The sequence below is a fragment of the Blennius ocellaris genome, assembly GCF_963422515.1.
Source record: "Blennius ocellaris genome assembly, chromosome: 20".
NCBI lineage: Eukaryota > Metazoa > Chordata > Actinopteri > Blenniiformes > Blenniidae > Blennius > Blennius ocellaris.
Window position 1 is genome coordinate 1,307,243 of NC_137669.1, and position 26,404 is coordinate 1,333,646.

Genomic DNA, 26,404 nt, shown 5'->3' on the forward strand with positions numbered 1-26,404 from the left:
TGTGTGCAAAATGGACAAGTGTTTAAAACAGCAGGGTTATGATGGCGATAAAAGCATTTGAGGCGATCGCACCATGTAAAATCCTCCACTGAAGGTCTCCAGTCCGTTTCTTCAAGGAGTGTTTGTAGAAGATCCTCCACTGTGGACCAGGTCCGCCTTAACCCAGTCTTTGTGACCACAAAGTGGGGGGTTCTGTTGCTCAGCCCACCCTTGTGGATTCTCTTCACACAGTTTTGCCTTGTGCAGCGACAGTCTTTCAGGCTGTGTGGTTTCTAGGAGGGGGCCGGACAGTCCCCCCAGCTCCGGGCTCAACAGGACCTCGGGGAAGGGGTCTGCAGCGTCCGGGGAGAGTTCTCCTTGGTCGTACTTCCTCAGGAGGCTCCTGTCTCTGGCTGTGAGGACCCTCCTCCAGGTCTCCAGGAGCCTCTGGGACACCCGGACAGACTGCAGCTTCAGGAGAGAGCCCAGGGCCTTCATGTTGCTCAGGTCCGGCCCCACAGCATCCACAAGCTGACCCACGGTGAGGGTCCCAGACTGGATCAGCCTTCCCGTCGGCCCAGGAGTTGTTGCTCCGCTGAGGTCCAGTCTGGCTCCGTGGATCAGGGGTTCTTTCAACAGCCAGTCAGAGAGTCGGCTTTCAGGAACCTTCTATGGGTAAATAGAGCCCAGCATTTAAAAACACTTTGATAAAATGGAGGAAGCCCTTTGAGATTTAGGAATTTGGGATCAGTTAGGAACAGAACATTATCCAACCCCAACTTACTGGCACGCCTCAGGATGCAGCTGGCCACGCCTCTCCACACCAGATCTGCCGGGCCTGTGAGGAACCTCTGCAGGAACTGGAGTCTAAAACTGGTAGTCCTGCTGTCTAAGTGGACAAGGCCCTGACCCCCCTCCTCCCTGGTGCATCATGTTCCTGGCCACCCGCTATGCTCAGTATGGCCTTAGCCAGTCAGAGTGGGGTTCGCCTCAGACGTTCCGGGGTGGGTGCTTCGGCTGGGGATGGGGGCCTTGGATCCCCCCCGTGCTGGGGAGCAGTGCTGCAGTTTGGGGAGAGTGCGGCCAGGGGCCCCCCCGGTGGGGGTCACGTGACCAATGGCCAATTTTACAGGGCTGACCATGTGGTCTCTTTGTCCTCAATGTAACATGGTCCATCCCACTCCCATTCTTCCTGGGGATGAGTGAACTATGGATGCACAGGGCCCCAACAATGAAATTTGGAGGATTCGAAGGTGTGAAATCTTGGGAGCTTCAGCCAATCAGTGACTGGCTGAGGGCCTGGGGGGGAAGTGTGAGTCCCCTTTGAGCGGGTTTGATGCTCAGTCACCTTCCTGGGTCAGAATTCACGTCATGATCGTGTATCATGACAAATGAAAATTGTCTTTCCTTGGAAATGAACAAACTTTCTGTGCTCTTGTGAGAGCCCAACAGCCACATTTGTTATAAGCACATGTAATAATGAGCACATGTAATAATGAGCACATGTAATAATGAGCACATGTAATAATGAGCACATGCAATAATGAGCACATGTAATAATGAGCACATGTAATAATGAGCACATGTAATAATGAGCACATGCAATAATGAGCACATGTCATAATGAGCACATGCAATAATGAGCACATGTAATAATGAGCACATGTAATAATGAGCACATGTAATAATGAGCACATGCAATAATGAGCACATGTAATAATGAGCACATGTAATAATGAGCACATGTAATAATGAGCACATGCAATAATGAGCACATGTAATAATGAGCACATGCAATAATGAGCACATGTAATAATGAGCACATGTAATAATGAGCACATGTAATAATGAGCACATGCAATAATGAGCACATGTAATAATGAGCACATGTAATAATGAGCACATGTAATAATGAGCACATGTAATAATGAGCACATGTAATAATGAGCACATGTAATAATGAGCACATGTTGTAATAAGAGCAGGTTGTAATAGCATGTCTTTCCTCAGCTCCGCTCTGCAGGCTCTCAGGTTCTGGAGTCGTGCATCGCTGAGATTCCAAACATCTCGAGTCTCAACGTATCCGACAACAGTGAGTCCTGGACCTGGTCTCTGGACCTGGTCTTTAGTTTCTAGACCTGGTCTTTGGTAGGTTTAAAATGGGTCTTTGGTAACTTCAAAACTGGTCTCTGGTAGGTTTAGACCTGGTTTGTGGTAGGTTTAGAACTAGTCTTTGGTAGGTTTGTACCTGGTCTGTGGTAGTTTTAGAACTGGTCTTTGGTAGGTTTGGACCTGGTCTGTGGTAGTTTCAGAACTGGTCTCTGGTAGGTTTGTACCTGGTCTGTGGTAGTTTTAGGACTGGTCTTTGGTAGGTTTAGACCTTGTCTGTGGTCTTTTCAGAACTGGTTTCTGGTAGGTTTAGAACTGGTCTCTGGTAGTTTTTAGAACTGGTCTCTGGTAGTTTTTAGAACTGGTCTGTGGTAGTGTTTAGAACTGGTCTCTGGTAGGTTTAGAACTGGTCTCTGATAGGTTTAGATCTGTTCTCTGATAGGTTTAGAACTGTTCTCTGGTAGGTTTAGAACTGTTCTCTGGTAGGTTTGGACCTGATCTGTGGTAGGTTTAGAACTGGTCTTTGGTAGGTTTGGACCTGGTCTGTGGTAGTTTAGAACTGGTCTTTGGTAGGTTTAGAACTGTTCGTTCGTAGGTTGGGACCTGGTCTCTGGTAGATTTAGAACTGGTCTTTGGTAGGTTTGGACCTGGCCTATGGTAGGATAGGACCTGGTCTTTGGAAGGTTTAGAACTGGTCTCTGGTAGGTTTAGATCTGGTATCTGGTGGGTTGGGACCTGGTCTCTGGTAGTTTAGAACTGGTCTTTGGTAGGTTTAGAACTGTTCGTTGGTAGGTTGGGACCTGGTCTCTGGTAGATTTAGAACTGGTCTTTGGAAGGTTTAGAACTGGTCTTTGGTAAGATTAGAACTGGTCATTGGAAGGTTTAGAACTGGTCTCTGGTAGGTTTAGATCTGGTATCTGGTGGGTTTAGAACTGGTCTGTGGTAGATTTTGGACCTGGTTTCTTGTAGGTTTAGATCTGGTCTCTGGTATTTTTAGAACTGGTCTCTGGTAGGTTTAGACCTGGTCTGTGGTAGGTTTAAAACTGGTCTGGGGTAGGTTTGGACCTGGTCTCTGGTAGGTTTAGAACTGGTCTGTGGTAGGTTTAAAACTGGTCTGTGGTAGGTTTAAAACTGGTCTGGGGTAGGTTTGGACCTGGTCTGTGGTAGGTTTAGAACTGGTCTGTGGTAGGTTTAAAACTGGTCTGGGGTAGGTTTGGACCTGGTCTGTGGTAGGTAAGGACCTGGTCTTTGGTACTTTGGACCAATGCCTGACCACCTTGCTGGACTGGTGTCTGGCAGGTTTGGACCTGGACCTGACCACCCTCCTGGACTGGCTGGCTAAGAACCGATCGATCCGCCATCTGTCACTGGGGAAGAACTTCAACAACATCAAGTCCAAGTGAGTGACGGCTTCCTGCTGGACGTCCTGCTGCTCACAAGTAGAGAAAGAACTTCCTGTCTTGTTTAAAGCTTTCATCCTTTTTGTTGTTTAAACAGGTTTTTCATTATTATAAAGCCTCTTCTTGTACTTTTACTTTGAAACTTGTTACACTGAAGTTTGTGTATTAGTAACTTCAGCTTTGTCAAACTCTTGGTTTCAGTATGAATGTGGTGACTCATGTCTGTGTCCTCAGAAACATGTGTTCAGTTCTGGGCCATCTCGTCCACCTGATCCAGGAGGAGGACTCTGTGAGTTCCTGCTGTCTCTCAGCATCAAGCTGGCCTCTGTCTCTGAAGTGTCTGTTACTGTCTGTACACTGTCTGTTTCTGGTTGTTGCTGTCTCTCAAGTGTCTGTTACTGTCTTTGAAGTGTCTGTTACTGTCTTTACACTGTCTGTTTCTGGTTGTTGCTGTCTCTGAAGTGTCTGTTACTGTCTGTACACTGTCTGTTTCTGGTTGTTGCTGTCTCTGAAGTGTCTGTTACTGTCTTTGAAGTGTCTGTTACTGTCTTTACACTGTCTGTTTCTTACTGTCTCTGAAGTGTCTGTTACTGTCTGTACACTGTCTGTTTCTGGTTGTTGCTGTCTCTGAAGTGTCTGTTACTGTCTGTACACTGTCTGTTTCTGTTTGTTACTGTCTCTGAAGTGTCTGTTTCTGTCTGTACACTGTCTGTTTCTGGTTGTTGCTGTCTCTGAAGTGTCTGTTTCTGTTTATTTCTGTGTTACTGTCTCTGAAGTGTCTGTTTCTGTCTCTACAGTGTCTGTTACTGTCTGCAGTGTCTTTTACTGTCTGTTACTATCTCTGCAGTGTCTCCTTCTGTCTCTACAGTGTCTGTTTTTGTATGTTACTGTCTCTGCAGTGTCTGTTTCTGTCTGTTAGTGTCTCTACACTGTCTTTTAATGTCTATGCACTGTCTGTTTCTGTTTATTTCTGTGTTACTGTCTCTGCAGTGTCTGTTACTGTCTTTACACTGTCTGTTTCTGCAGTGTCTCTTTCTGTCTGTAGTGTCTGTTATTGTGTGTTACTGTCTCTGCAGTGTCTGTTGCTGTCTCTGCAGTGTCTTATTGTCTCTGCAGTGTCTGTTACTGTCTCTTCAGTGTATGTTACTGTCTCTGAAGTGTCTCTTTCTGTCTCTCATTGTCTCTGCATTGTCTCTTTCTGTCTCTGCAGTATCTTTTACTGTCTCTACACTGTCTGTTTCTGTCTGTTACTGTATCTGCAGTGTCTCTTTCTGTCTCTACAGTGTGTTATTGTATGTTACTCTCTCTGCAGTGTCTGTTTCTGTCTCTCATTGTCTCTGCATTGTCTCTTGCTGTCTCTACATTGTCTATTATTGTATGTTGCTCTCTCTGCAGTGTCGGTTTCTGTCTCTCATTGTCTCTGCATTGTCTCTTTCTGTCTCTACAGTGTCTGTTATTGTATGTTTACTGTCTCTGCAGTGTCTGTTATTGTATGTTTACGGTCTCTGCAGTGTCTTTTTCTGTCTCAACAGTGTCTGTTATTGTTTGTTACTGTTTCTGCAGTTTCTGTCTCTGCAGTGTCTGTTATTGAATGTTACTATTGTCGATTATGCGTTTGTGACTGACGATGATGCTGGGACCACTTTATCCAGGACGACTACTCTGGTCAGAGAGTAGAAACGAACACCGGGTGTTGACTTTATCCTCTTTAATAGAATCAGATGGCAGTACAGCGTGTGGATTTCCGACGAATAATGAATAAATGACGAATAAATGCAGAATGATCGAAGAATAAATGACTGAAGAGTAATGCAGAATGGTTTTCTGTAACACATACAGAACATACAAATCAATAAGCGGTGGTAATAATGCTCCATAAACTGGAATTAAATCCCCTACAGTGTCACACTCGTGCAGACAGAGCTAGCCGATTAGCATTAGCTTAATTTACATCCGAGCTAAATGACACAGAGCTGTTACCAAACACACATCTTCTAACCTATAAACTGAATATAAACACTTGTAGGCACGCTTGATGACCTATTAATGACTTACTTCTTCACGAACGCATTCAACATGTAACGAGGGGTTCACTACCGTCTTATTATTATCAGAAAAAAAACTCCATACACCCAGAAGAAACACTAGGACCCCAGAACTTGTTGCTGAGTCTGCAGTGTATGTTTCTGTCTCTGCAGAATCTTTCACTGTCTCTACACTGTCTGCTTCTGTCGCTGCAGTGTCTGTTTCTGTCTGTACAAGTGTCTGTTACTGTTTCTGCAGTGTCTTTTATTGTGTATGCACTGTCTGCTTCTGTCTGTACAAGTGTCTGTTACTGTCTCTGCAGTGTCTGTTTCTGTCTGACAAGTGTCTGTTACTGTCTCTGCAGTGTCTGTTTCTGTCTGTACAAGTGTCTGTTACTGTCTCTGCAGTGTCTGTTTCTGTCTGTACAAGTGTCTGTTACTGTCTCTGCAGTGTCTTTTATTGTGTATGCACTGTCTGCTTCTGTCTGTACAAGTGTCTGTTACTGTCTCTGCAGTGTCTGTTTCTGTCTGACAAGTGTCTGTTACTGTCTCTGCAGTGTCTGTTTCTGTCTGTACAAGTGTCTGTTACTGTCTCTGCATTGTCTGTTTCTGTCTGACAAGTGTCTGTTACTGTCTCTGCAGTGTCTGTCCCTATCTCTGCAGTGTCTGTTTCTGTCTCTGCAGTGTCTGTTTCTGTCTCTGCAGTGTCTGTTACTTTAAAAAATATATTTTTATTAGTGTTTTCACAGGGTGTTTTTTTTTTTTTTTTTTTACAACAAAAGAACATGAAAAGAGCATGAATCTCCCGCACATGTTAAACTGAAGCCAGAGACAATAGTAAAACTGTCTTCATGGTCACCATTTTTAAGTCCACCTGTTCCAGTGGTTGAAAAGGTGGACCAGAGAGGACATCAAGCACCGTGGGAAGGTCCCAGGATGGTGCTAGCGACTTACAAACTGGCAGCTTACGGCGCACACCCCTCATAAACTGGCAAATCAGGGGATGCTGAGCCAGTCTTCCCTTCATTATACAGTCTTCCCTGTATATTGGCAGAGGTAATGGCCCCTGGTAAAGGAGCTGGGTTATTTCTGCCAACCAGTGCTTTGCTGGCCAGTGAAGAGCTATGAGGATCATTGTCAGACCCTCTGCCCTCACTCTGGCGAGGGCCGGAGAAATCAAAGGTATTAGGGCAATGCCTACAGGAAGACATTCGGCCACTGGTGAGCCAGTGCGTCCACCCCCAGGGGTGCCTCCTGGTCTCGAAGGGAGAAGAACATCGGACAGTGAGTGTTCTCTGAAGAGGTCCAGAGATGACTGTCCGTAATGTTCCCAGATCAGGTTCACTACATCTGGGTGAAGTCTCCATTCTGCGTAAAGGAGGTTTCCCCTGGACAGGAGATCTGCGCCACAGTATCCCTGGCACATGAGTGGCCTTGAGGTACCGAACGTCTTTGCTGCCCCCGACAATCAGTCTGTGAGCTATCATGTGCAACTGAGGTGACCTCAGACCCCCCTGTCTGTTGACATATGCCAGTACCGTGGTGTTGTCTGTCAGGACTAACACATGATGTCCCATCAGAAAAGGGAGGAAGCATTTCAGTGTCAGTTGAACCGCCAGCAACTCCAGATCATTTCTGTGGAATGAGTGCATGTGGGGATCCCAGGTCCCATTCACTGCTCACCCTTCGAGTGCGCCTCCCCAGCCCACTAGGGACACGTCCATTGTGACCACCTTCCTGCACAGAATAACCCCCATTGGCACTCCCTGAGTGAGGAGGTCCATGCTTCTCCATGGGATTAATGCTGCTGCGCAGGTCACGGTGACTCGCACCTTGTGAGAGCCATGGCGGTGTGGGTCCAGCCTTTCATATACAGGTGTCCCATTGGTACCACCACCAGAGCTGAGGCATTTAACGCCAACAATCTTTGCTTGAGAGACACAAATTTTCCCCTGACAAAAAGAGCTAAACAGAGTCTGAGAGCCTGAATCCTTTATCCCATCAGTCTCACTCTGGCTTGAGCTGAGTCTATAAATAGACCTATGAAATTGATTGTCTGATAAGGAAGAAAAACACTCTTTCCTAGGTTTAATTTGAAACCTAGATTCAGCAGGTGTTCTGTTAGCAGCTTTGGGAGTGTTGCTACTCTTAAAGTGCGTTGGGTGTGAAGCTAGTGTTAGAGTATTGCTACTCTGGGGGGGGGTTAGTATGCCTACTTCGATGGTATATTGTGACCACGGTTAGGCTAGCTGTTGAAAATATTGCTATTTTCAGCAGCCGGCCGCTCAGAGCTACTCGCTTGAGTGGTACCACTCGGCCTACTGGAGCGAACCGTGCACAAAGTGCCCGCAGACCGAATCTTTTGCTCGCATCTGTGGACAGTTTAGCTAGGTCCCGGATAGCCAGCTAGCACGAGGGTGATATTATGGAACTTCTGGTCGTAGCGAGAAGAGGTTTTAGAATGACGGACAGCGTGGTGTCAAGCCCTCTTATAGAGGTAGGGGCTCCGCCCTCTGGACACTGACGCACTTGATTCCAGCCAATAGTGGCTGAAGGGGTTCCCAATGTGAGACACGAAACGAATGCAATGAAAGACAACTTATTTAATAATTATCTTGTATACATCTTATATACATATGCATATATGTATTTGTACTGTATGCATCTTTGTATTTGCTTTTAAACAAACATATTTAGTGTTTGGTTTGTTCAATATCAACTGGTCCGACAATTTGTCCTTGTGACCAGTCCCTCCGAAGAGGGGACACCTGTCTTCAGGGGACACTTGTCCTTGGATTTTAGAGTATCCCTACATCACAGGTTTTACTGTATATAATAATAATTCATCCACATAATGAGAGCTTATGTGGTATGGTATTCTTGGCGATGTTGACAAATTTCTCCTCCCCCGGAGCCAGAAGGCCACTGGTTCGACAACTTATTAGCTGATTTGAAGAGGGGGGGGGGGGGCATCCCTGTCTTGTGCCCCAGAGAAGTGGATAGGAGGGACCTCACATTATTTGTGAGGATGTGAGCAGTTGGGGACTCAAAGCAGCCTAATCCAGGCAATAAGGTCAGAGCTGAAACCAAATGACAGGACGTAGTAGAGGTATTTCCACTCAACCCTGTCAAACATTTCCTCTGTGTCTCATGAGAGTACAGCCTCAGGTATGACAGTGTTGGGGGAGCCAATAATGTTGAGGGGTAGTCTGGTGATAAATGAGGAACTTCTTCCCAGTCTGATGTGTGGAAATCAGGGCAGGCAGCTGTTGTCGGTTTGTGGCTAAGACCTTGGTGAGTCTTTTGATCTAAAATTAAAAGTGAGATGAGTCTGATGTTAAAGCATTCTCAAGCACATATTTGCCTTTTTTCAGAAGAAGAGAAATGTTTGCTTCAGATGGAGTTTGAGGCAATTTCACCTTAATAAAGGATTCATTGTAAACCTTTACCAAATGAGGGATTAATATGTCTGTGTCTGTTAAGGTCTGTTACTGTCTCTGCAGTGTGTCTGTTGCTGTCAGTACAGTGCCTGTTCCTGTCTGTGCAGCCACTGACCTCACTGTCCCTGGCCGACTCCAAGCTGAAGTCCGACCTCTCCATCGTGCTCAGCGCTCTGGGCAGTAACACATCGCTCACTGAACTGGACATCAGTGGAAACAACATGGGAGACCTGGGGGCCAAGATGCTGGCCAAGGCCCTGCAGATCAACTCCAAGCTCAGGTGAGGGAGGGGGTTGTTAGCCAAGGCCCTGCAGAGCTCCAAGATCATCGGAGGGGGGCTTCCCTTATCATCCCTTATAATCGCCGGTCACTGATGGTGTGTGTGTGTGTGTGTGTGTGTGTGTGTGTGTGTGTGTGTGTGTGTGTGTGTGTGTGTGTGTGTGTGTGTGTGTGTGTGTGTGTGTGTGTGTGTGTGTGTGTGTGTGTGTGTGTGTGTGTGTGTGTGTGTGTGTGTGTGTGTGTTGTGCGTTGTGCGTTGTGCGTTGTGCAGGACTATATTTTGGGACCGGAACAATATCAGTCCTCAGGGTCTGCAGGACATCGCTGCTGCTCTGGAGAAGTAAGAACACACACACACGTGTGTGTGTGTGTGTGTGTGTGTGTGTGTGTGTGTGTGTGTGTGTGTGTGTGTGTGTGTGTGTGTGTGTGTGTGTGTGTGTGTGTGTGTGTGTGTGTGTGTGTGTGTGAGTGTGTGTGTGTGTGCGTGTTCTTCTTCCATACTAACATGTGCGTGTGTGTTATGAGGAACTACACGATCCGCTTCATGCCAGTTCCCATCATGGATGCTGCTCAGGCTCTGAAGGCCAATCCGGAGAAGACGAGGGATGCCCTCCTGAAGGTGGCGCTGCACGGTGCTTCCACATGTCTCTGGTTCTTCTGGTCTGACTGGACCTGTTGTTGCAGATGGAGCATTACCTGCTGAGGAACCACGAGACTCGGAAATACCTGCAGGAACAGGCCTACCGCCTGCAGCAGGGCATTGTGACCAGCACCACGCAGCAGGCAGGCCGCTGCCGCACACCACACGCCACATTCTGGCCACAGTGTGACCTTGACCTTGTGACCTCTGTGTGGTGCAGATGATGGACATGGTGTGTGTGAGGGTCCAGGACCACCTCAACTCTCTGAGGTTCAGCAAGTCCAACTCGGTCCAGGACGACATGGAGGCAGTGGAAAACATCATGACGGATGCTAGAAACTCCAAGACGGTGAGATGAGAAAACGCTGACTGGCGTGACTTCTGGTCCACAAGCCTCCTCAACCTCAGCACCTCCTTCCTGTGTCGTAGTGTTTGTCCCTCCACTGAGACTTACTGTCCACTAGGAGGTGCCAGAGAGCATCGGGGTCAGGGGGAGTGCCAGAGAGCGTCACTCGGCGCCAGAACATGTCGGGGGTCAAAGGGGGGTCAAGAGGAACCAAAGAGCATTGGAGTCGAGGGGTGGTCGGAGAGCTACAATGACCGGCGGTGCCAGAGAACGTCACTCTCCACTGGGGGGTGCCAGAGAGCATCAAGGTTAGGGAGGTTGTTGTGGTCATGGCAATGACTTTCTTTTGAACAACTCTTTATTTTCAAGGTTCACAATCTCCACTTCCTTTTTCACTGGAGAAAAAACAAAAACAAAAATACAACAAAACAACACTGAACATCTCGACAAAAAGGCACTCTGGTACAATCAGAAGTTCAAGTCCCTACATGACACTCCACCATACAGATCGATATACAGCCAATCAGATATGCACAGTATAAAAGTCCAACCTCAAGCATATTACAATGTTAAGTCCGTATACGTTATCAAAGGAGTCCACCTCTTTTTGAACAAATCCATAGTAAGGTTGAACTTTGCTGTTATTTTCTCAAGTGTATAGACCTTCACTGTTAATTCTTTGCACGGGTTGACTGGAGGAGGTTGATATCATGTCTATATCATGATACTGTTATCATTTTTGGCCACCTGCACCAAAACCCTAAAAAGATGGATTTTGTTCTGAGCAAATCGTTCGGGAGTATTCCAAAGACAAAGGCAAGCAGGTTCCACTCCATGTCAACTTGTAGAATATCTGAAATTTCCTCCCTGATTCCGTCCCGGAATGTTTTGAGTTTTCTACCATCTCCAAAAAAACTGTGTGTGGTCTCCAGTTTGTTTACATTGTGTCCAAAACAAATTTGTTTTGGTCTTATCAAATTTTGAAATAGTGAGTGGCATTTTAAAGTATCTAATGTTGACTTTCCAAATGAATTCTTTCCATGCTGCTTGTCAATTTGTGACCATTTTGATACACTTGTTCCAACTCTTGGTCCTCAATTGCAATGTTCATTTCTAATTTCCACCTATTGTTTATCTAAAGAGCCCTCCAATTGTTAGACTGTAAACACTTGTACAAGAATAGAATGATTGTATCTATTTTTCTTGCTTTAGTAAACTTTACAAGAATAATTTCCAAGTCTGAGGGTTCAGTGTTAAGAAGTACCCATTCTTTATGGGACTTCAGATAGCTTCTCAGCTGCAAGTACCTGAAAAAATCCGTTGAACTTAAACCAAATTGTTTCTGAATCTGACTAAATGATTTAAAAGTCTCCCCATCAAGTAAGTCATTCAAATAACTCACACCTTTATTTTCCCAATCTCGAAATCCTGAATCTAATTTCCCTGGTAGGACGTCTATAATGTCCCTAATTGCCATAGCCCTGGAAAAGGTCTGAGGAGCGTGGTTCTTTTTCTCATTGTTGCTTAAAACCTTTTCAGTGCATTTCGTCCAAGAATTCCTAAGTTTGTACTTTTTCCATATATCGTTTGAACAAACTGCTAAAGCCTGTAGTGAAAATCTTGGGCATGAACTTTGTTCTAAAGTCAACCATGTCGTTTCTTTATTCTGTTTTAGCCACCCCACGCAGTTGTGCTGCCTGCTAGTATAGTTTCAAGTTTGGTAGGTTAAGGCCGCTGCATGCTTTATTACTGGGCAACTGAGTAAATTTAATTCTGGGCTTTTTTTGTTGCCAAATTATAGTGGAAATCATTTTTTGCATCTTTTGAAAATGAGTTGCTGGGATCCAGATTTGTAGAGATAAAACAGACAGAGAAATCTGGGGAGAATATTCTTTCTGTTTCAATCCTCCAAAAAAAAAAAGTAGGGCGGTCATATTTCCAATCTTTTTAAATCTTTTCAAATTTGATCAATTAATTTCCCCAAACTTGCTTTATATAGCTGAGACATATCAGGTGTAATGATAATTCCTAAGTATTGAAAACTATTAGGAGACCACTTATATCTAACACACTTGGATCATTCTGAAGGCCGGATTCCCTTTATCATCATGGCTTCAGATGTTGACTGATTTACTTTGTACCCTGAAACAATACCTAAGTCCTTTAAAGCCTGTCACAGCTAGCGCTAGCATTGGAGTTGAAGTTGTGGCTAAAAGCATTGACGAGATGCTAAAAGCTATCATCCAGTGGAACTGAAAAATACAGGAGGACATTTCACAGATGAGGGTTGATGTAAAGGAATTTAAAGGCCAAACCAAGGAACCATTCACCAGACTTTGAAACATCAGTTGGAGGTCTGAGTGCACAATTGGCAAAGCTGGCAAAGAGAGTTGTCGGCGCCAAGGAGTGAATTATAACCATGGAAGAGACCACCGTGGCACACGGAAGGGCTTCCTACTACAGTGTGAGGCTGAACTTATGGAACGATGCAAGGACATTCAGAAACGGGCAAGAAGGGAAAACTTAAGGTTGTATCAGGTCCCCAAAGGAAAAGACATGGTAGCCTTGCTTAGAAAACTAGTACGGAGAGTGCTGACTGACCTGCCACTAACGGAATATGACAGGATTGATCGGCGCACGGGGTGCTAATGTCGAAACCGAAAGAAAATGACCCCCCCACGCCCCATTGGGGTTGAGTTTGCGGACAAGGCAGTGAAGGAACAGATCCTGCAGCAAGCCTTGAAACAGCGCACGGTGAAGATGGACGGGAAGTAGATCCACTTTGACAATGACTACTCACCTGAGCTGCAGAGGAATCTCGCTCAGGTGAGATTTGTTGTGAAGCAACTGCAGGCGTAAAATATCGAAAGGAAGTGTATGTACCCAGCCTGGCTAACGATGGCAGTAGGTGATGAGGAGAAACTTCCCAGACGGTGATGGTACTTTGGGAGTTGGAGGTCCAGGTCCATGTTGACGAGTGGGATAAAGTAGAAGAAGAGCTGGCCAGACCAGATACAGGTGGGAGAGAATGGAGACCAAATGAGGAGGATGGAAAATCAGCATGTTTATGAAGGAAGACTGCAGGTTTCTCTTCACGTGATACGATTGGGCATACTATGCAAAAATAAGGTTTGTTTTCCCCTCTTCTTCACAGGGAGGAAGAAAGAATTATTATTGCTGTCAGTATCATCCAGTTGTGAACTTTGTTCGGTGGGCTAAAGTTAAGTGTTCTTAGTATCCCCTTGTTACAGTGGTGTTGGGCAAAATATCCATATTTTTGGTTTTGAAAACTTGTTTTTAAACTCTGCCGAGCTCAGAATGTAACAAGAGTATACTGTTAGGTTGTTTGGGGCTGCATCATCAGCTGCAATTCATGAGTGATTTACACTCAGTCATAATATGGCCACAGCAGGCTACTGTGGGGATTTATGGTTGGTGATTTGGGTTAAAATCACTGTAATAGATTACTGAAAGTAATAAATCACTGGAAGTCATTTATGAACATTTTTAATTATTAATGGAAGTAAACTGTCCTTGCTGACAACAACTCTTAAAATAATTGAGTAATTACTTAAAAGTTAATAAATTATTTCAAAAAAAATATTTATTAATGAAATGTTATGAATTTGAATAAATTGGTTATTTATCAATTAATAATTAATTGGGGCACCACCAGTTAAACTGGAAATAGGTCATTCCAAATTTCAGTCTCGTTTGTAAAAAGGTTTAAGTTCGTTAATATTTCTGTGCAGAATACAACAATTTTAAATAACCGGTGCTCGGTTTTGCACCATGGAGAACCTGTTCGAGGTTAACATGGTGAGCGCTGGTGATGGTTTTGGTTGTGGGAATGAGGAGAGTGGGGTCATGCATCTCATCACTGGTGAGGGACGACGGCAGGTTGTCCATGACGGGCACCAGAAGTTCAAGGTTGTGAAATGAACTGTCAGTTAACATCTCTAGTAGTGGAAATGTGGTCACCTTAATCTGACCGTGTGTCAGATTGTGGACCTGCGGGTTGGCTGAACGATTGTTCAGCTCCAGAAGAGTCGGGTTACAGATGTTCGGATTGAGATCTGGACTGTGAGCTGAGGAGACACATGAACCAGGGACCTTGGTTAAGGTCTGAAGTGACCCTGCTGAAAGTGAGCGGTGGCCCGGAACTCTGAGCAGGTCGGCGTCTGTGGCAGATCTCTCGGACCAGCACGCCAAAGGTGTCTCCGGAACCGAGGTTCCATCCATGTGTGCACCCCCCACGGTGTGGTGGGCGTGCAAAGAAGTACTCATGTACAAAGAAGAACTCACGTCCTTCAGTGACAAGAGTAAAGGGTGGTGTGCTTGAACTGGGTCAGGGAGCCTTGAGGTGGATCGGCTGGGGTCGGACTTTGGAAGAGACCCAAGTGTCGGTAGAGAACCTCTGGACTGGATGGCAGCCACTCTGCTGTTGGCAGCTGAGTGGCCCGGTTCTGGACCAAGGGGAGTCGGGCTGGTGACTTGGGACCAAAGGCGCCATTGGTGGCAGTCAATCAGCACGGCCAATCGGTTCAGGATGTCCTGACCAATAAGCAGTTCCTCTGTGTTCAGATCAGTAAGGTAGATGGGATGCGTCACTGGCATGTCCTGAAAAGCGATATCAACCCAGACACCTTTAGTGATAGGTGAGCTGTCCTGAGTGAAGCTTCTGATGTCCACCTGAAGTGGTTACCTCAGTCACGCATGGTTCTAGCAACCTGTGTGAAGGTGGCTGAACACATGAGGGGGACTGATCCGAGGAGGTGATTTCTCATGCCACGCCCCTGTGGCTGGGTGTCAAGCCCCACCAGGTTTTACCCCAGTGTGGTTTGGCTCATTGTTCTGAGAGCTATAACCTAACTCGCCTTCTGATGAACCGTCAGATGATGTCTGTTTTACCTTCTCTCTCAGAAGTTTGTAACCCAATAGGTTCCGTATAAGGAGCCTGATCATCCCTGGCCTGGGTCTCCTGTCGCTGGTGGGCGTATTGAAACTTCAGCGGGGCCCTGTTAACCCTGTGGGGCCCAAAGTATTTGTGCCGTTTTTCACTACAATTGATTTTTCCTTTATATCTCAAATATAAAATCCATAAACTTTGCTTTGTTTGGTGTCATTTTCTTCAGGACAACCTCATAAATGGAACTCTAAAGATGCCAAACTGAAGAAAATACTTCAATGACACAAGTGATCTAAAAGCACCATCAAAACTACATATTCGGGTGTGAAAAACTTTGATTTATTCACTCTAAAAATCACAAACATATTCAACAAGTCATTTGGTTACTTGTGAAGCAAATCTAAACTATATGCTTCAAAAACTTATCAAATGGGACATAAAAACCCAGTTGTATAGAGATATTTACAGTGAAATGGAAGCAATGCCTCAGGTGTTTTTTTGTACACTATTTGCTATTTGCACATCACAGGCATGGCGTTTCCAAGGAGTTCTGTTGTGTTCCTGCAGGCAATGTTGACATTGGCTGCACAACTGAACCCCTGCTGTGCTGCTGCTTTGTCTCCAAGCTGCGCCGGCCTCTCCTGGACATCTGAGTTGCGCTCCTCCGACGCTCCTCTCTCTCCTCCTCTGTTCCCACTCCTCCCTCTCTCTCCTCTTCCAAAACGAAGCTGGGGTCTTCAATTCCACCATCAGACTCACTCGCAGACACACTGTGACTTGATGTGCTCTTCTTCCAACTCAAAGAAATGTTGGAGCACCTGATCGACATTCACAAGATGCCTCATTGTTTTGATGTAAAAAAAAAAAAAGTTCACTTGAAACTAAAAAAGCTAATCTCACACACTCCACACAGTCAAATCCCGGGAATAATCGCTTTATTTTCATATAACAACTCACTCTCGCTTCTCCGTCTCTCTCTTGCCGCTGCTCCGACATGTTCACCTTTTCACGGGTGAATGAAACGAAATGCCGGCTACTGTTCTGAAAACGTCTGATTGGACATGGGCTTCTTCTTCTCAACCAATAGCTAAAGGGTATTCTGTCACGTTACGAGCATTGTTTTTTTGCTCCTCTGCTCCTTTCGCCTCATTTCAGAAGCGCTCCTGACCGGTCTTAGTGTACCTGGCGCTCAGTAAGATGTTGCAGAAAAACACACAGCTTTCCTCATGTCTCCTCTTTTATTTGAGCTATCAACATAATTCTAAAAACGAGTTTGTAGTTTTATATCCGCACTTTCGACACGGATTGAAACAGCGAACCAGAGGACGCTGCACCGCGCTGCACCGCGCTGCACCGCGCTGCATCTCTACTTCCTTTTAAAACGGTCATGTGATTTGGACACATACGCTGGCGTTGCAGCTGGGAGAGCTGCTCTGGAGCTTCTAGAGCTTGCAGCTCGGCCTTGCGCTGGTAGAGCAGTGCAACGTGGCCTCAAACCTCCGGAGTGGTGAGCTCTACCTCACCAACCGGGTTCCTCACATAGCTCATCTTTGCTTCACAGGTCTCTGAGCTGTAGCTGTTCACAACACCGTGGTCTTTTAACAAGGTTGTTAACAGACCGTCATGTTGTGTCGCTCCTCTCGGGAACAGGAGGAGGAGATTCAACAAGAGCTCCTCCTCTCGGGAACAGGAGGAGGAGATTCAACAAGAGCTCCTCCTCTCGGGAACAGGAGAAGGAGATTCAACAAGAGCTCCTCCTCTCGGGAACAGGAGGAGGAGATTCAGCAGGAGCTCCTCCTCTCGGGAATAGGAGGAGGAGATTCAGCAGGAGCTCCTCCTCTCGGGAACAGGAGGAGGAGATTCAACAAGAGCTCCTCCTCTCGGGAACAGGAGGAGGAGATTCAACAGGAGCTCCTCCTCTCGGGAATAGGAGGAGGAGATTCAGCAGGAGCTCCTCCTCTCGGGAACAGGAGGAGGAGATTCAACAAGAGCTCCTCCTCTCGGGAACAGGAGGAGGAGATTCAACAAGAGCTCCTCCTCTCGGGAACAGGAGGAGGAGATTCAGCAGGAGCTCCTCCTCTCGGGAACAGGAGGAGGAGATTCAGCAGGAGCTCCTCCTCCCGGGAACAGGAGGAGGAGATTCAACAAGAGCTCCTCTTCTCGGGAACAGGAGGAGGAGATTCAGCAGGAGCTCCTCCTCTCGGGAACAGGAGGAGGAGATTCAGCAGGAACTCCTCCTCTCGGGAACAGGAGGAGGAGATTCAGCAGGAGCTCCTCCTCTCGGGAACAGGAGGAGGAGATTCAACAAGAGCTCCTCCTCTCGGGAACAGGAGGAGGAGATTCAGCAGGAGCTCCTCCTCTCAGGAACAGGAGGAGGAGATTCAGCAGGAGCTCCTCCTCTCGGGAACAGGAGGAGGAGATTCAACAAGAGCTCCTCCTCTCGGGAACAGGAGGAGGAGATTCAGCAGGAGCTCCTCCTCTCGGGAACAGGAGGAGGAGATTCAACAAGAGCTCCTCCTCTCGGGAACAGGAGGAGGAGATTCAACAAGAGCTCCTCCTCTCGGGAACAGGAGGAGGAGATTCAACAAGAGCTCCTCCTCTCAGGAACAGGAGGAGGAGATTCAGCAGGAGCTGGACAATGAGAACGTTTGACCTGAGTCACAAGAGAACGACTTGACGTGTTCTTTGCTGGAGCGTCGCCGAATCGTTCACAACCCCGCCTACATTTTTACCGGATTTTCTGTTGTGGGACCAGAGACAGAGTTGGTCCTGGGTGCGCTTTGCCGTACCGTAACCAGAAGCTCTGTTTAGATTCCTGAAAGTAATAAATCACTGGAAGTAATTTATGAAAAATTTAAATTATTAATGAAAGTAAACAAACATTTACTCATTAACAACTCCTAAAGTAATTGAGTAATCATTTAAAGTTAATGAATGATCAAAAATTATTTAGTTTTATGTCTGGCTCGCCGTATATTTTTATTTTTGTCTAAAAATATTATTTTTGAGTTAATCGTTCCACAACGTTCTCAAGTTTTCCTTTACTTTATTCATCAAATTAATAGTATGTTTTATCGTATTAATTTTAGTACTTATCGACTCCTAATTAGTCGGTCAGTTTTTAATATTTTGTTATTTTGTGGTATCGGCCTTTTGGGTTCACATTGGTCTCTTTATTAAATTAAGTTCAAATGATCTCAATCAGATTTTTATGCAATTTTGTAGCACTAAACACTAAATTTGGTTTAATAATTTTCTCCACTGTCCCAAGTCCAGTTTTTTATCAATAATTACCTCCACTAGTTCTGCTGTCAGGAGCATCAACGCCACACAGGCCACTGCTCCAATGACCAGCTGACCTCATTTTGTTTAGGTCGCAAGTTCTCACTGTTACAACTTTTATCACGGACCTTTCCTTACTGCCTATATACACTAATTTCTGCAATTTTGTTGACAGACTTTATGCTTTATTTATTGTTTCAGTTGTGTGTAGTTTTTATACTAGAGCATTTGTTGTTAACAGAGTCCGACAGTTAGAGTTTTTGGTTGTTTTGATTATTTATTTTGGATATTTTCAATGTCTTTTTTCATAATACAATGCCAATTTTAAATATTCTTAAGAAATATAAGTTTATTTATCTTTAAAAAGATGTTCTTGCATTGTTATACCATTATTATTATATTGGTGGAAAATGGTATAAAAATGGCAATATTATCGTTTATCGCAATAATTTCAGTGACAATTTATTGTTTGACAAAACGTGTTACCGTGACAGGCCTATATGCGATCATTTGTGGCTATAAATGATCCTATATTATACATTCAGAAATATTATAATATACAATCATTTATTGGCATAAATACTCAGGCTACACGCGCTATATAGATTGTAAAAAGGCAAAAATTACATATCTACTGTACTAAATTCCAGAAAGTAGCTTTTAATGTTGCGTTGTTGACTAATTAACACATTCTGAATTTTCCACGAGCATTTCGGCATTTCATTCTGTCCCATTGTATTTTGAATTGTCGCATATAATTTTGAATGAGCACTTCCTGTCTGACAGTGGAGGAGGAGCCTGAGAGTGGAGGTCCTGCAGCCAGACACTCTTGAGTATGTCTGCTTCAGTGTTGAGTGGATTTTAGGCTCTTTCGATTACCGACTTTCAGCAGCGTCTTCCTTCAATGACCTGAGCTTGTTTTCCATGTTTTTAATCCAGCTGCTGCCCAACCTGTACCACCTGAAGAGCTCCGCCTCCAAACCACTGTCTGTCACCACCCTTCAGGACAAACTGGAGTCGATGGCAGGAGAGCTCGCGGAAGTGATGCAGGAGCAGCTGCAGGTAGAGCTTCAGGAAGCTCTGTAATCTGGATGTTAGTGGGAGGAAGATGCTCTAAATCTATAATTGCCTACTCCAGACAATGCTGGTGTCGATGGTGGATGCAGCTGAGAGTCTGTGTCCTCACGTGATGAAGAGGAGCGGCCTACGTCAGGAGCTGCTGAACACAGGTGGAGCGAGGATGACGATTCCCCGCAGCTTCATCACTTCCACGCTGCTGGAGCAGTCCGGAGTCGACATCGTCAACAAGATCAGGTCGGATCCTGTTCAAACTGTTGGATATTGCAATTGTTTCAAATGTTCAGTGAGTTTATTGGTTCCTGCAGGTCGAACATGAGACATTGAGATGAATCATATTTAGTGGCTGTTGACAAACATTGTTAGTTTGTAAGAAATATGAAGTAGCATGAAACCTCCATTAGTCTAAACCTCCTGGGGGCAGCACTATGAGAGTTCTCCTGGATTGTGTGGGACTAAAGCTGCAGCTGTTCCACTGCCAACACGGCACAGTTCGTCCAAGTCCACTGCTAAACTTGTGGAACACTGCTCAACAAGCTGTCGCGGTTCACACTCAGACACTGTGTGGACAGAAACACAGCAATCAGGAATACTCTCAGATCACTATTAATAAACCACGTGGCAAAGATATTGGCCTGTAACTTGCTCAGACTTCTGGGTCAAGGTGTGTATTTTTAAGAAGAGGTTTAACACCAGCAACCTTAAAGGCTTGTAGTACATAACCTGTTATTAGAGATACGTTGATCTGATCTAGTATTGATGTACTAATCACAGGGAAAATATCTTTAAACAATTCAGTGGGTATTGGGACTAGTAAGCAAGTTGTTGGCTTAGATCAGTGCTTCTCAAATGGTGGGGTGCGCCCCTCTGGGGGGGCGTGGTGGGGTGTCAGTGAGGCAGGCACGACTTTCAGTATAAGTGTCTTTATTCATGCTTGAACGATAAAAAAGGGCCTCCAGCCACTAGGTGGCAGCAGTGATCATACTAATCAACAGGCTGCCTGTTCAACCAGTAGAGAGGAGGAGGAGGAGGAGGAGGAGGAGGAGGAGGAGGAGGAGGAGGAGGAGAGGTGGAGAAGTTTGTTCTCAGCTCATTTTGTTAATTTATTTTGATAATCAGGCGATTGTATGCAGAATGCTGGTGCAGCAACTCATACAGATAAATAAATAAATATTATCAGGTTCTCAATGGTCGTACAATTCGGGGGGGGGGGGCTGAAAAAAATTCTGTCCTCTAGGGGGGGCATGACAGAAAATAATTGAGAACCACTGGTTTAGATGAAGCCACGATTGAGTAGAACTCAAGGACTTCTATAGAGTGAAGCTGGATCACTGGAAGTCAGGCTCCTCTAATGAATCTGAAGATGTGTTTGGTTGATCAGCGACTGCACTGGGCAGTGAGTCTTTAATTTGATCCCTGATAGTTAGAATCTTGTTATTAAAGAAATTTACAAAGTCATGACTGCTCAGAGTTAAAGGGACATGAGGTTTGACAGAACTGTGACTTTTTGTTAGTCTGGCTATAGTGTTGAAGAGAAATCTGGGATTGTTCTTGTTTTCTTCTATTAAGGAGGAAGAGTAGGCATTTTGTGTTTTGCCCAGGGATTTTTTATAGGTTAACAAACTCTCTCTCCAGGCTGTTCTAAATACTTCTAACTGAGTTAAAGTCCTAGAGAAATGAGTCATATAAAAATATAAATATAGCAAAGAATGAAGGTCAAAGGTTAAATATGTATCAGCAGGAGGCCAGGCAGTGATCAACAGAGTTTTTAGCAAAACCAGTTGTCCGTTTTATTTTGTGACGTGGCGGGTGTTGTCGGCAGCTCCTGAAAGTAACTACAAAAGTAACTTGTAATCTAACTCCGTTACTTTTTAAAACAAGTAGTCAGTAAAGAAACTCAGTTATTTTTGAAAGGAGTGACTAGTAATCAGATAATTTTTTCAAGGTAACTGGCAACACTGGCCGTTGCGAACATCTTGTGGCAGAAGTCACCATTTAACTGGGACACCAGTGAAATCCAAACACCGGACAATAAAGAACGATTGCAATAATAGATATCTTGTAATATATATGATGCATGATTTTTCCACATCATATCGAGGATGATTACTTGTACACGACGGGTAAAAGCGCCGATGATACTGCTCACGCCATGGTGGTACTATATTGTAATAGAAAATGACCAAGATTGAGTCGAGTAGAGGCAAGGTAAGTACGGCTGAGTAAGAGTTAGTGGAAACGCACCATAATGGACAATAAAACCTGGTTAGTTTGTTTGACTTTGTCTCATTGTCTCTCTGTGGATCAGTGAAGTGAAACTGTCCGTCGCATCGCTTCTGTCCGACCGCATCGCTGACGAGATCTTGGAGTGTCTCTCCAGATCACAGCACACTCTGGTTGGTGTCCCTCCAGTTCCTCTCCAGGCTTGTCCTCCTCCTCCTCCTCCTCCTCCTTCTGTTCAGCACTGGCTTTTCATCCCCCAACTCTTCCAGGCCAACCATCTGACCAGGAAGGACCAGCCTCTGCTGCAGCAGGACCCCACCACAGACACCAAGGTCCTGGACGAGACAGTCCTGCAGCTGCAGGTCCAGGACGAGGCCCAGAGGCCGGAGCAAAGCCTGGAGAACCTGGACTCCTGCATTGTAGGAGAACATCACATGTACCACACTGCAGCACAGCTGGTGCAGCTTCCTCAACGTGCTGCTTCTGTCCTCCAGATGACTCCCAAGTCCAAGAGGAAGAGCATCCTGGTGAGGATGCTGCGGCCCGTCTCCATGGCGTTTGGTGAGTGATGGAGCACCTCCAACAACACCATCATCTCCAACACCTTCAACACCTCCATCATCTTGTACACATCCAACAACACCATCATCTCCAACCCCTTCAACACCTTCAACACCTCCAACATCTCGTACACGTCCAACAACACCATCATCTCCAACACCTCCAACACCTTCAACACCTTCAACATCTCCAACACCTCCAACACCTTCAACATCTCGTACACGTCCAACAACACCATCATCTCCAACACCTCCAACACCTCCAACACCTTCAACATCTCAAACACCTCCATCATCTCCAACACCTTCAACACCTCCAACACCTTCAACATCTCAAACACCTCCATCATCTCCAACTCCTTCAACACCTCCAACACCTTCAACATCTCAAACACCTCCAACACCTTCAACATCTCGTACACGTCCAACAACACTATCATCTCCAACACCTTCAACACCTTCAACACCTTCAACATCTCCAACACCTCCATTATCTCCAACACCTTCAACACCTCCAACACCTTCAACATCTCGTACACGTCCAACAACACCATCATCTCCAACACCTTCAACATCTCCAACACCTCCATCATCTCCAACACCTTCAACACCTTCAACACCTTCAACACCTTCAACATCTCGTACACGTCCAACAACACCATCATCTCCAACACCTTCAACACCTCCAACACCTCCAACACCTTCAACATCTCCAACACCTCCATCATCTCCAACACCTTCAACACCTCCAACACCTTCAACATCTCAAACACCTCCAACAACACCATCATCTCCAACACCTTCAACATCACCAATATCTTCAACACCTCCAACACCTTCAACACCTCCAACACCTTCAACATCTCAAACACCTCCAACAACACCATCATCTCAAACACCTTCAACATCCAGATGACTTCAAAGTCCAATAGGGAGAACATCCTGTTGTTGGGACCATTATGTCCTCATAAGGATCACTATTTATGTTTGGTTGGCTATCGATAATGATTAATAATTATCAAAGATAGTTATTAATAATGTTGAAATGTAATCTGATGTGTATCAGAACCTCGGAGCTCCACCTGTCGTAACAGGAAATGATAGCCAATTCAGTTCTATCAGTCTCATAAGATATACTAAACAGTTAATCAGGAATTTGAATTAATAGTTAAATTAATTACAATTACCAGAATTAACAGTAAAGATTGAAGGATTTTGGAGTTCTTGACACAGAAGAGTCGACATTTCATTCACCTTTGTGCTCATTAATAAAACAGCAAGTATGATTCCAAACATTATATTTATTTACAATGAAAACAAATAAAACACAGATTCTAACTACCTATATACAGCTGGGTGTGTGTAGGTGTGTGTGTGTGTGTGGAGAGAGAAAGAGAGAGAGAGAGTTGGAGGGAGTGTGTGTGTGTGTGTGACGTGTGATGGAACTACAAAACAAGATGGCGGATCACAAGAAACTACATTCCAAATGGAGGTTATCAGAGAGCAGGAAGTCTGTCCTGAGTCTCGGCCATGTGCTGATAGCAAAAGAACAATAGAAGCTAGCCGCAGCATCTGCTTCTGGTGTGTCTCTGCTAAAGGACCATTTCTAGAATGCGTTTATGTGAATGCGATTTGTCTTGTAAAACGTCAGGAGTCGTCAGATGGTGTTCAGTTACGGTGTGATGTTGTCTTTGATGTGATATGTGTAGGATTGTGAGTTAACAAGTTAGTAAAGCAAAGATTAGCATGCAGACCCTGTGTCTGTGGCAGAGCTAACAGTGGTTTACAAGTTGATAACGGTGCCTAATATCATAATCAAAAGAACACAATCACTGTAACAGAATCAACACATCTTCATGAAAGTTAAACAGTTCTATGCATAGCATCAAGTTTAACTAATCTCAAGTAAAGCCCAGTTGTTACCACTTCCTTGGAAGAGTTCGGTTGTTGTCCTGCTGGAGGGAAGCTGGTGTCTTCTCCTGTAGTTAGCACCTCCTGCTAACTGTGGTTGCTGGTTCTGCAGGCTGAGGAGAAGAAGGTGAAGTTGATGTTTCAGGAGTCCTTCTTTGTAGCTCCTGGTTGTTCCTTTTGTCCAGACTGAGGAGCTGGTCGCTCAGGTCTGTGATGGTTTTCCTGCTGGTTGAGGAAAACACAACGAAGTTCTGTGAGGGTCCCTGGTCCCGTCCTGGAGGAACCGGTTGGTTTCCCTGGAGAGCAGACTCTGGGTGCTGGTCTCTGGATCAGGGGAAGGTCTGACCCTCGTGGTGGGTCAGCAGATGAGTTGAGGAGTGGAGGCCTCTGGTTGCCGGCCTCTCGTGTTAGCTGTGTGCTAACGCTGGGTGAGTTGAGCTGCTGGGAGCAGCTCGTCACCAACCCACCTCCTTGGAGTTTTCTTTGCAAGAGTCTCTGAGCGAGAAGCCTGGCTTCGCAGGCTCTTTGTTCCACGTGTGGATTCAGAGCTGTCAAAGCCTGAGAGCTTCAACCAATCAGTGACTGGCTGAATGCATGGGGGAAGAGTCTTGTGAGCAGAAAGGGGGGGGAGGAAGGTCCTGGAGAATGTCCCCCCTTCCCCACTCTAGGTGTGAAAGGCCATAACATTCCTGGGTCAGAATTCATGTCATGACTGCGTCTCATGACAAATTAATATTGTCTCTCCCCAGAAATGAACAAACTTTCTGTGGTCCTGCAGATCCCAACACTGTTGAGGATGCTGCGGCCTGTCTCTCCAACAACACTGTCATCTCCAACAACTTCAACACCTCCAACACCTCCAACAACACCATCATCATCAATGCTTCAACCTATTCAACATTTCCAAAAACACCATCATCTCCATGGTGAATGATGGAGCACCTCCAACACCTTCAAAATATCCTACACCTCTAACAACACCATCATCTCCAACACCTCCAACAACACCATCATCTCCAACACCTTCAACATCACAAACACCTCCAACACCTTCAACATCTCCAACACCTCCAACACCTTCAACATCACAAACACCTCCAACACCTTCAACATCTCCAACACCTCCAACAACACCATCTCCAACACCTCTGCCAACACCATCATCTCCAACACCTCCACCAACACCATCATCTCCATCACCTTCAACATCTCCAACAACACCAACATCTTCAACATCTTCAACCTCTCCAACACTGCCAACAACACCATCATCTCCATCACCTTTAACATTCGGGACTCTCGAGTCCAAGAGGAAGAGCATCCTGTCTCCATGGCGTTTGGTGAGTGATGGAGCACCTCCAACAACACCATCATCTCCAACACCTTCAACATCTCAAACACCTCCAACAACACCGTCATCTCCAATGCATTCAACCTCTCAAACACCTCCAACACCTTCAACATCTCAAACACCTCCAACAACACCGTCATCTCCAATGCATTCAACCTCTCAAACACCTCCAATAACACCATCATCTCTAACACCTTCAACCTCTCAATCATCTTCAACATCACAAACAACTTCAACACCTTCAACATCTCCAAAACCTCCAACACCTCCAACAACACCAACACATTCAACATCTCCAACACTGTCAACCTCTCCAACAACACCATCATCTCCAACACCTCCACCAACACCATCATCTCCAACAACACCATCATCTTCCGGCTCTCAGCGAAGGCGGACGCTTTTCTTTCTCCTCTCCTCTCCCACTCGCCCTCCCCGCTTGCTGCTTCGTCCTGTACTGTACTGTCTTGTGTCCGATCTATCAAGAGAATGTCTTCAGACCCGCATCCGAACCTAACCGGAACCATGGAATTGATCAGCTGGTCTCTCAATGCGATCGACCAAACTTTTACGACACGACGACCGGGCAAAGGAGAGGCCGCATGTCCCGATGGGACGTTTGCAGCCGGATACATGCTGGATTCCTGGGGTTCCTGGAGGTCCTGGAGGTTCCTGAGGTTCCTGGAGGTTCCTGGGGTTCCTGGAGGTTCCTGGAGGTTCCTGGAGGTTCCTGGAGGTCCCTGTGTTTGGCCATTCTTTCCATGGAGGATGTGGAGGACCTCTACATATTGGGATTCATGATAGCAGGTATGCTGCTGATTGGTGCTGGCAGTTTTCTGATCTATCGCAAAGTTGAGAAGACGCGGGCAGCCGC

The 26,404-nt window shown here is 45.6% G+C and overlaps 1 protein-coding gene across 1 annotated transcript in view; it reads left to right on the forward strand.

Annotated features, from left to right (window-relative positions):
• Window positions 1–26,404, forward strand: part of carmil1 (capping protein regulator and myosin 1 linker 1) — a gene marked incomplete at both ends in the record, with an annotated part of 71,819 nt that overhangs the window by 37,160 nt on the left and 8,255 nt on the right. Inside the window, 13 exons of the mRNA XM_080516471.1 lie at window positions 1,990–2,071; window positions 3,388–3,487; window positions 3,723–3,777; window positions 9,060–9,232; window positions 9,503–9,571; window positions 9,757–9,850; window positions 9,916–10,014; window positions 10,092–10,220; window positions 19,348–19,470; window positions 19,547–19,722; window positions 21,794–21,881; window positions 21,978–22,127; window positions 22,203–22,269. Coding sequence (XP_080372597.1) covers window positions 1,990–2,071; window positions 3,388–3,487; window positions 3,723–3,777; window positions 9,060–9,232; window positions 9,503–9,571; window positions 9,757–9,850; window positions 9,916–10,014; window positions 10,092–10,220; window positions 19,348–19,470; window positions 19,547–19,722; window positions 21,794–21,881; window positions 21,978–22,127; window positions 22,203–22,269 — 1,405 coding nt within the window. The remainder of the gene's footprint in view (window positions 1–1,989; window positions 2,072–3,387; window positions 3,488–3,722; window positions 3,778–9,059; window positions 9,233–9,502; window positions 9,572–9,756; window positions 9,851–9,915; window positions 10,015–10,091; window positions 10,221–19,347; window positions 19,471–19,546; window positions 19,723–21,793; window positions 21,882–21,977; window positions 22,128–22,202; window positions 22,270–26,404) is intronic.